A 10,639-nucleotide genomic window follows, 5' to 3' on the forward strand; every position below is an offset into this window, starting at 1 on the left:
ATCAGTATTTGGAATGAACTGATGTTATAACAATAAATTACAAACAATATTTGTGTCAACAGAATCACAGTAATTTAATATTATTTGCATAAATTTGTACCCAAGGTTACAAAATGTTCTTATTGTTTTATAAATAGTATTACAAGTATATATAATAGACTAAAGTACATCTAAGTCATAAAAAAGCTGCTGGTGGAACGTTGTTAACTGTATACATGCTCATGAATGTTGTAATAGCAGTCCTTATATCCCAATTAGCATCTTCCAGATATTGGTGACAATATTTCATGTTCATTGTAGTTAATTCGTGTAAAAACGTAAGTAGTTGATCTTTTTCAGAAACACTAAAGACAGTCGGAATAAATTTTGGTGCACTTTTTGCTTCAAATTTTATTTCGGTGTTGTGTGCACTTGATGAATTATTATTAGCAGGTGTTCCATCAAGATAACACTGATCATTAGTAATACAATATTCATTGTCTTCTTTTTTCATAATAATAAAAGTTCTGTTGAAAAACATTGGTGGACACGAAACTTCTCTGAATGAAAAATATCCTTGCACAGCAATTGCAAGATGAATTTCTCCTTCATGTAATAAATCTACTTGAAATGACTTAAAGTGATGTATAGTGGGTGGCTGACTTCTGAATGCAGATATAATTTTCTCTGGACCACGCAATAAAAAGTCTTGACATTTGGCATAATCAACAAATTTCAGTAGATTTCTATTTGTAACAAACGTTTTAGTTAACTGTTTATGAACATAATTTGATACTGGTCCTAGTGTCATAGAGTACAGAGCATCTCTATCATATAAGCCATTCATTACTTGTCTATCATCTTGATCAAATAAAGTGAAATAATGCTTCACAAATTGTTTGATAAGACAAGTTTTTGTACCATCTCTTAGAAAATTGCTCTGAATATTGGGAACAAACTTTTGTTCCATGCCTATTACAATTCCATCCAATTTTTGCAAATGAGGAAAAACATTTTTTACTGCTTGTACATAATCTTGACACTTGTTGTACTTTGTACACAGTGGATTTCCATCCAGCCAGAGTTCACTTATTTTAAATTCACTAAAATATCGCAAATATTCCACATCTGCAATTTGATTGTGTCGTAAATCTAATTTTGTTAAGTGATAATTAAAAAATTTCTCAAAAAGAAGAATGGCTGTGATTTTATTGTATCTTAAACTCAGTTCTCGAACAGGTAATTTCGAATCACGATTATTACTTAAAATTCCCATTTTGGTACACCGTAGAACAAAGTGCAGTATTTTAGGCAGAGATATGGGACAAAATATAGATCCCAATGATTTCTCATTTTCAAAATCATCAAGATTCAATACCTTTTTTGTTGGCTCGTATCTATAATATAATGCTTGTGTTATTGTTCTATTTGGATTTAACTGTAGATCTTGAGAAGTTAAGTATCCTAATACAATATCTATCCGTAACTCTTGTCCATTTGGCAAAGCTATACATAAGCTTTGCTTCACAAGATTTTCAATAGCATTGGAGTTACACTTTGCTAAAAAAGTACTCTTGTTCGGTTCTTCTTCTTTGTACATAACAGGTAGTATAATTTCAGGTTCACAGGCCATGATGACAACTCGTAATACTTCTTTTGCTTTGTATTGTCCTACACCAAAAAGAATAAATTTGTGCCACAAATCTTGACGTGATGCAATAGATGATTCTTGAGTACTAAAAGATGGTTTAATATGACTCAATCTTACTGGTTCCACAGCTGGCATATTTTCAATTGATTCTGTATTTGCCATTATTCTCGATGATATGTACAATAATACTTTATAAATTGTAAAGTTTCACTATAGCAAACAATAACTAACTTCCAATTATATAATCACTTCATTCATAAAATGTAATTGTAAATAAAACAATTATGAAGTTATGAAATGAACAATTTTTATACATTTATTTAGATATATGGTGCATAGTTAAATTGAATGAAAGGTTCCATTCAAAGTCATTAACTGTAAGGAAAAACATCACTTTTCCAACAATTTGCAATTTGCATTAAATATGCTTTATTAAATACTTAACATTGTAGAATACAAAAAATGTGAAACTTCAATCACACTCGAAGTTTTAATAAAGTGTTTGATTATTAAAAATAATCCTCCGTTATCATAGTTTAGTTTTCCTAAATCATTTAGATCCATTTATACAATGAAATTCTTGACTATTTTATTATAACTGGTATGCACTCAATGTTTATTATTGGGAGGTCCAATAAAAAGGTTAATGTGCATTCATATAATACGTTCAAAAAGTTACACAGTCGATTTGTCCAAAAATAAGAATGATTTCGCGCAACTCAACTAAATTCATGGAGTCTTTTTTCTATTTTATAAATCATATATATGGTAGACAAAATATACGAGTAGTACAAAAACGCGGTTGATCTAAGACGTAAAAAGCGTACAAAATAAAATATCACTAGGTATACACGTATGCATACGTGCATTATTCTTTTTACGAACCAATGAGAATCAATGTGCGCAAAGTGAACGAAAATCGACTGTTCGTCAAACCTGATCTCTCACAGAACGGCAGTATTTACATCAAGTTACAAATTTTTAGATGGCAGCATTGTTTTGATTCATAAGTGGAAAGGGCGTTGTAAACCTTTTTTTACACGCTCTGTAACTAAATAACTAGATCTAATCAAAATAAACTTTCCACTTATTTACATTCCTTATTTTTAATTTAATGACAAAATGACAGAAAAACTGCGCTCATTTTTATTTGTTGCATGTTTTATGTGGCAAGGTAAGATTCATAAAATCAAAACAATTGTTAGTGCATGTACATATTATTACAATTTAAATTTAATTAAACAATGGAAATTCTATTCACTATAAATATTTATAATGAATAAATACAATTAATGTTTATTACATAGTTATATATTTATGAATATGTTACGGTGAAAAATTTATATAAGTATTGTCTTGCACGTACATGATTCATCATAAGTCATTATATCTTAAGAATTTGTACCTAATTAACAAATTGGTTTCATTATTTTAATACAATATGGAATTTTATATCGGTAATGCTATTGTTATGTACATTTTTCAGTCACGCAATCTCTTCAAGATTCTAGTTCTTGTCAAATTCCTCTAACCATAAGAGGATCATGGTTTTCATGGGAAAATGGCAAGAATACTTTAACAGAAATAAATGCTGCAACAATGACTGATCGTGGCTTTTGTGTGAACATGTTAGAAGAATACCACGTTAATTATACATTTGTATTTCAGAATGATAAATGTTATCATTGCGTTAAATTAATTGTCAGAACAGTTAATGTACTAGAAAAACTTGAAGGTAATCATTTTAAAAAAATTTACAGTAACAACTTTTATTAAAAAATTTAATTGATTTATAGCATATTATAATTGTTTATTGCATTTTAGTAAGCTGTGTGAATTTGCCTAATGGCGTTGAACCAACTGTGGAGAATGTATGCAAAGGATTGCGACCTGATCAACAGTTAATAACATTATTTTCAGAAAATTATGTCCCTGTAAATTGTAGATCATCTCTTGAAGGTGTTTGGCAATTTGCATATCAGGCAAGTATTTAATAATAATAAAATGAAATACTGATGAACTGATTGAAATTAAATTTTTGTCATTACAGAATCGATTTAGGTTCACAGGAGAATGTAATCATCCTGATGCTCAAATTCGATCATGTCAAACTGCAGGAACACAATTTTTAATAACTAATCAAAAATTTAATATAACATACAAGCAATGTCCTGGTATGAAAGACACTTTTAATGGAGGTAATATTTCTATTATTTTCGTAAATTCGTTGCTTCAAAATATTATACAATATTGCTAATTATAATCATATTCTACATATTTCAGTGGTGGAATATAATTGTTTGGGTGACTGGTTCGTAGACAAAAATCACTTCTTTGCAGTTGCAAATACAAAAGAATCTCGAAAAGATGAAAAATATCGGTGTTTTTTAAAGAATCGTGATGATGATCTTTATATTGGAGTCTCTATTACTGCCGAATGTAACACATTAAAGACTGTTGAAAAAAGTCCAGAAAGATTAAGAATAACACCTGTTAAAGCAGAAGTTGTAGAGCCAGGATGTAGATTACCAGAGGATATGAGCGGAGAGTGGATAAACACTGCTAACATTGAGGCCGACATTTTTATTAATGAAACACATATAATTGAAACTTCATTTCCGGATGAAGGTCGTTACAGGCGTACAATTTACGTTTGCCGCGAAACGAGAGATACACGAGTTATGATGGCGAGATTGACCGTTGATGGATGGTACGAACATTTAATATGATTAATAGAAAATATGTTTAATTGTATTTTATTAAATAATTGACTTTTTATTTTCAGTCAAAAGGATTATGTTTGTTTTGATTTTGTACGACGACATCACAATATTATTAGATATCGACGAGGTCTTGCAGTTATTAAAGATAACTTTCATACAGTTTGCTCTTGGGTACAGTTTCCTAACAAGGAAGCTTGGAAATACGATTTATTTTTAGGTTCAGTATGAAATATATATTTTACAAATATATTTATTTGATCTCTTCTTACAAATATTTATCGTATTTTTAGCCCGGAATCCAGTACCAGTCCGTTGTCCCGTGGCTGGAAAATATATGTTCCATCAAAAAGGAGACGTTTTATTTGAAACTAGAATCTTAGGAGGTGTTACTTTATCTCCTCGCCCGAATATCTATTGCAAGCAAAATATTTCAGATTTCTCTGTATGTGATACTGATCAAAAGGAGATAGCTATTGACGAAACTTATTGTTTGTCAGTAGATCATTTAGGCAGACCTGTAGACATTTACAGTAAGTTTAAATGTACTGATGAAACATGCAGAAAATTGTGTATTTCATGTTTGATTTTCAATTCACAGGTTTACCGGATTACAAAATGAAATGTATTGGATACTGGAAAGAAAATCTAAAATCATATTTAATAACGTATGATGAGCTAGATCCTTTCAGCAAATATCGTTGTTGGGTGTATCAAAGAGCAGACTTAAATAAAGTCCTTATGTCTGAAGCTATTGGACCATTTTGTGATCTTAAACAAGATGTTACAAGTAGCAATTTTACCGAAGGTGCAGCGGTTGCATTAGAGTTACAGGTAATATAAAATATTTCTATATTTATTTTGATGTAATATACGCAGGATTTTGATTCCAATGTTACATAGTTAGACTGCTTTTAAAATTACTATTAACTCACGTTTCACAATTTAGGAGTATGAAAGAGAACGTGATCGATGTCCAATGCATTTTGATGATGGAACTAATCCTTGGATAGAAACTGAAAATTATATCCAAGTATTTCACTATGGAAATGGAGGTACAAAAGAATTCTCATGTCCGTCCTTATTGTTAATAATGAACATAGTATTTATACGTTCCATTGTTACATAGTATATTAATGTCTTTTTATATTATGGCAGATTGTTACATTTAGAGATATTAATATTTCGATTTTAGCTAATGACATTTTATACTTCTAATCTTAATATCAAATCCGTCCATTTTATTGCATTTAGGAGTGTTAGTATTTTTATTTTAGCTATTGCCATTTTATACTTCTAATATTAAAATCGAATCCACACATTTTTATGTATATACAATTTATTATAATAATCATTATATATGAAACCTACATTTACATTTATATATTGTAACATAGTAATATATATTATTTATATATGTTACAATGTAGTATTTGTCAGAAACAAGTGCCTTGCTTTTAAATGGATTTTAAGTGTTCATAAAAGTCAAAAGCATAGAAGTATTATAATCAGACATATTTTAAGATTACTATATTATATATAAAGATCTGAAGTTTAGTATTCTTTTTTTACAAACTTTTGTAATAAAGTACAATTCTATGTAAGATTGAAACTTAACTTTAATATTATACTGTTTATGTTTATACTATATATGTATAAATAAAGGATAAAATGAAACAAATGTGCAAAACATTTATTTTGTCCAGCTAACTTTAGGTATGTCAAAGTGTTCTGTTAAACTATCCAGATGTCTATTGAATTCTTCTACCCGTTGTTTATGTGTCATTGAGGCCTTTTGTTTTATTCTTTCAGTTTGCTGCAAACAATCACATACAAATGCATGTAATAAAATGATTTATTTTAAAGTAAAAATTTAAAAACTAACTAATTACCATTTTTTCCTGCATCTTCTGAAAAGCTATTTCCGCTTTTGTTCGTTTAACTTCCACAGACTTAGATTTTTCTTCTTCCAAAACTTTTGTTACTTCCACCAACTTTTTCTTTTTGCCTTCTTTGTTTTTCTTCCTAGTTTTTAGAAAACATAACGACATTAATTGAAATTCTTAGTATATTAAGATTATTATGCGCATAATTAATAACTTTAGAAGTTATTAGAAATCTGTCAATCTCAACAAAATCAAACTTAACCTACAAAGAAAATGAAATTTAATATTCACGTACTTTTTAATTACACCTTGATCACTTTTTAACTTTAAGGGCCCCTTAGCTGCATGTGCATAAGGGTCATCGTCGTTTGCCGACGGCATGTTAACTGTTTATATAATTATTTTGTTATTATTCTCTGACACGCAAAACGTCACTTGAAGCTATACTCCGTTCAACGTGAAATCATATGCATCATACGAGTTTTTATACGTTCTGCGCATGCATCGAATTAAATCATTTTAATTTGAGTCGCGCCAAATTAAATTGCATGGAATTGAATTGTACTAAATTGAATCGTGTTATCAATGGTATCCAATTAAATCGAGTCAGATTTAATTGCGTCTAATTAATCTGGACAAATGATTGTATTTGCTCAGCTAGTTTAAACGCACTCTAACAAATCGATTCTCGACACCGTATAATCGATTACCTAATGACGTCATATGTATAAACCAATGAAATCTCTATATTTAAAATTTGTTGCTAAACATTGTTTTTTTTGAAAACATAAAATATTTTATTATTCATATTTTTTAATGATACTAAAGTTTGTTTAAAGGTAAGCCATTTCATTTAAAAAATGGATTACATCATTTTATTCTTCTTCATATATATACATATATATGAAGTATATACATAACACAACTGTCATATTTTAAGGATCATAATAAATTGGTATAATGTTGTTAATAATTCTCCATTAATTATACAAGTTTACTTAGCATCATATTTGTGTACATATAGCAATCAATTATTTGTAATCTCTATGCTGTGACGTATTAACCTTAATGAAACAATTCTGAAAACGTGTATTCTATATGATAATTGATATTTTGCGTTTGTATTCGTACTAGCTACCATCGTCTCTACATTAATCTTTAAATGCTATTTCATTTCTTCGATGGTTTTAAGATAGAACAACTGGTACTGTTACTTAACAGATCATCTAAAAACACAATATAAAAAATTGTTACTTATTTCTAAGGTGCTTGAAGGATGTACGTGTCTCATTATCATTTGCATGAGCATATTTGGCTTAAATACAATTTTTTTGTTTTTCGTTAAATTTTCTATGAGTTTTATACATTTGAACAGAGAACAGCTAAAGCTTAGATTTAAAAAAATTTTCTACAATAATTAATTAATCGATCAATCAATCCAGAATAAAATCATTGCTGAACACTCCCTTGCACATTTGATCCCCATTCTGCTATCAATGTCTTGGGCTTTTTGATAAGAATGTACGAGAATGTAAAACTTGTTATGCGTATTAGCGAACACCACTTCTAGAATGTGCTATAAGCCACTGCAATGTTATATCAATATTGTCTTTTTCTTTGCATGAAATGCTATAGCAACAGATCTCACGGTCTTGAATGGCTGATAAATTCCTGAAATAAAAAGGTATTATGTTTATATGTAGTTGCAATTTTACACAAAGTTTACTTATAATTATTGTTTCATTGTGGAACAACTATACATACATTCTTTCTATAAGTCCATTCTCATCCAAAGCATGAGGTAAATCCCTTTTGTTACCGAGAACCAGTACCGGTATACCAGAGAGTTGTGGTTTATCTAACAAATTGTGTAACTCATTGCGACTTGCTTCTATTTTTTCAGCATCAGCTGCATCTACCATATATACTATTGCATTCACTCCTCTGCAATATCTTTCCCACATGGATCTAAACCTTGGTTGGCCTCCAATATCCCACACCTTTATAGTGACATTACCTTTTGTAATTTTACGCATGTTAAATCCAACAGTAGGAATCATATCTTCACTAAACTGTCCCGACTAAAAGAAGAAAAATATTTTATAAAAATGTTTCAAGATAATACAATTATTATTCAGATGGAGCTGTTCAAATTATAAGAACAATATCAAAGACTAGTTAATACATTTGTAAAGACATCCTAAAAAAGTATTCATGCATAATTTTGCTAAATTGTATCAGGAGAACAGAGAAAATGTGAAATGGGAAAGCGTATGATGACACGCTTTCTTTTGCGCCCTTGTATGTTTCGCTTAACAAAGATATTGCCTTAAATATCTCATATGACATAGCCCCAAGAGATAATACTCGTGCTTCAGGGGCTAAATTTTTGATACCCCTGAACTGAAGGAAAGCAGATGTTTATATATTTATTGGAATTATTTAATATCTACATTTATCTATGTAACAAAAGGAATATGGTAACAAGAATCATCATTGTTTCCAATTAAAAAATTAATACACAAAGATGTGCAAGTTAAATTTTCACGCAAGGGCGGATGCGAGTTTGAACCAATGACAAAATTATTTCGAACGAAGTATAGAATCTAACCAAAACTATGAACATTTTGGAGCTTTGTTGAAATCGAAGAATTCACGAACGAATAGAATTTACATTGAAAATTTATTTTATTAACAAAAATGAGGATAAAAATATTGATCAGAAAATTATATTTCAAAAAGAATTTGTCGTACCGCTATAACGTTTACAAAGGTGGTTTTTCCACTGTACTGCAAGCCGACAAGAGTGAGTTCCATTTCTTCTTTCCAGAAGAGGGATTTAAACCAATCCAAGATCCGATTAATAAGGGCCAACATTTTGCAATCGTTCGGAGGAACTCTTGCTTTAACCGGCAGAAAAAAATATACTCAAAGTACACCGCTCACTGGATTTGACATGTAATCATTTGCACTCGAGTACGACGTCAGTCCGTCAGCTCCGAAAGTATGTACCGCGCTAGTCAGTGGTTGGCGCTGACTAATCGCGCGGCACTGCTATTTACGATGCGTCACAAGATGTTATACACAAATTTATCTCATGAAAAAGAAATATCTCAGCTGCTAAACAAGCTTATCGTAGGTGGTGGCAGACAGTGGTCGAACGATCTTGACAGTTCGGGCATTGACGCGCAGCAGAAGACGTTACAGTGGTTCTCAACCTGATGTCGGTCACGTTTCAGTATCTCGGTTAATTAATAATTTCGTGAGTAGGAAACATAGGCGACCTCTCTCCATGCTTCTGACAGCATTTTAACATCGTGTATACCACATTGTTACAGGTTTTTTTATACTACAAAGTCTTTTAAGTAACTGGAATTTTATTCGGTATTGTATGGTTTTGTGTGGGTGTAACTGAAATTTTTGTTGGGCTGGGTCAGGTCCACTAACTTAATAGTGTCAACCCCTCGTATTCAAGGGCTTTGGAAAATGTTAAGATTTAAAAATTTGAAATCTAGATTTTGGAAATTTGAAAATGTAGAAACTTGAAAATTCATAAGTTCGAATATTGAAAGTTTGTAAACTTGAAAATCTAAATATTTAAAAATTTGAAATTTCTCTGTTGCCAATGTGCTATTAAAAGCCCGTGAAAAAGATTTGCTCAATCGGCAATATAGCAACTATCTACTATAATAGCTTATAGACATTGTATTCTACAGTGGGCACTTGCTTCCTACTGTATTACCATTGCTCTCCTATTTCACATATACTCAGTGATCAAAATATACGAATATCGAGAAAAGATAATGATGCAGAAAGCATACAAAACGAAAGACCACTATATATCCATACTTGGCATTAGAAATGCACAATACGTATGCGCATTGTCCTTAGTTGCATGATCCAACCAATCAGAGTTAGCATGCGCAGAACGAATCAAAATTCATCCGACGAGTATGATCTCTCGTGAAACTTATAATGGCAGTGGTATTCAACTTTAAAATTTAATTCTTACAGAGCGACTCATTATAAATACTAAGAAATTTCGAAACATATTAATTTTTTTTCTGTATAGTAATATGATAATTATTTTGTATATAGTCAATTCAATATTATAATGTCTCGATTGAATTATTTATATGTAAAAATCACATAACTTTACTGTTGGTATTCAATGGATTTCAATGCGAATACGGTATGATCGAGTTCAGTTTATTTTTAGTAGAATTTTAAATTCTGACCATATTTTCTTTACGCACCACTGATCCATGACATTATATTAACTACTTCAGCGATTGCATAGCAACTATTATAAGCCTCTGACGACGAGAACCAAGTTGTTTTGCATACAGAGAACAGTTCTTTCTGTAAAATCTGATTCATGAAATAGGTCAGGATGTATTGAA

At 30.4% G+C, this 10,639-nt stretch overlaps 4 protein-coding genes across 5 annotated transcripts; 1 reads left to right on the forward strand and 3 right to left on the reverse strand.

Annotated features, from left to right (window-relative positions):
• Positions 1–49: 49 nt before the first annotated feature.
• LOC100878363 (nuclear RNA export factor 2) lies at positions 50–2,355 on the reverse strand. 2 transcript variants are annotated; one of them, XM_012298955.2, is made up of 2 exons: positions 1,748–2,355; positions 50–1,650 (listed from the first exon to the last, which is right to left on the reverse strand). In XM_012298955.2, the coding sequence occupies exon 2, from the start codon at positions 1,610–1,612 to the stop codon at positions 176–178; it is 1,437 nt and encodes a 478-aa protein (XP_012154345.1). In that variant the 5' UTR covers positions 1,613–1,650; positions 1,748–2,355; the 3' UTR covers positions 50–175. The 2 variants fall into 2 exon arrangements, with proteins under 2 accessions (XP_012154345.1, XP_003700526.1); XM_003700478.3 differs by having other exon boundaries at positions 50–2,354.
• A 277-nt stretch (positions 2,356–2,632) lies between these two features.
• On the forward strand, positions 2,633–6,375 carry udt (protein undicht). Its single transcript, XM_003700477.3, has 9 exons — positions 2,633–2,804; positions 3,117–3,365; positions 3,455–3,612; positions 3,681–3,828; positions 3,914–4,340; positions 4,416–4,570; positions 4,644–4,883; positions 4,952–5,184; positions 5,300–6,375. The coding sequence occupies exons 1-9, from the start codon at positions 2,753–2,755 to the stop codon at positions 5,477–5,479; spliced, it is 1,842 nt and encodes a 613-aa protein (XP_003700525.2). The 5' UTR covers positions 2,633–2,752; the 3' UTR covers positions 5,480–6,375.
• LOC100879732 (protein FAM32A) lies at positions 6,029–6,671 on the reverse strand. Its single transcript, XM_003700410.3, has 3 exons — positions 6,532–6,671; positions 6,243–6,375; positions 6,029–6,166 (listed from the first exon to the last, which is right to left on the reverse strand). Exons 1-3 carry the CDS (start codon positions 6,615–6,617, stop codon positions 6,044–6,046), a joined length of 342 nt encoding a protein of 113 aa, XP_003700458.1. The 5' UTR covers positions 6,618–6,671; the 3' UTR covers positions 6,029–6,043.
• On the reverse strand, positions 6,531–9,443 carry Arl8 (ADP-ribosylation factor-like protein 8). Its single transcript, XM_003700409.3, has 3 exons — positions 8,991–9,443; positions 8,001–8,317; positions 6,531–7,907 (listed from the first exon to the last, which is right to left on the reverse strand). Exons 1-3 carry the CDS (start codon positions 9,111–9,113, stop codon positions 7,787–7,789), a joined length of 561 nt encoding a protein of 186 aa, XP_003700457.1. The 5' UTR covers positions 9,114–9,443; the 3' UTR covers positions 6,531–7,786.
• Between the last annotated feature and the right edge of the window lie 1,196 nt (positions 9,444–10,639).

The sequence above is a fragment of the Megachile rotundata genome, chromosome 1 (assembly GCF_050947335.1).
Source record: "Megachile rotundata isolate GNS110a chromosome 1, iyMegRotu1, whole genome shotgun sequence".
Taxonomy (NCBI): domain Eukaryota; kingdom Metazoa; phylum Arthropoda; class Insecta; order Hymenoptera; family Megachilidae; genus Megachile; species Megachile rotundata.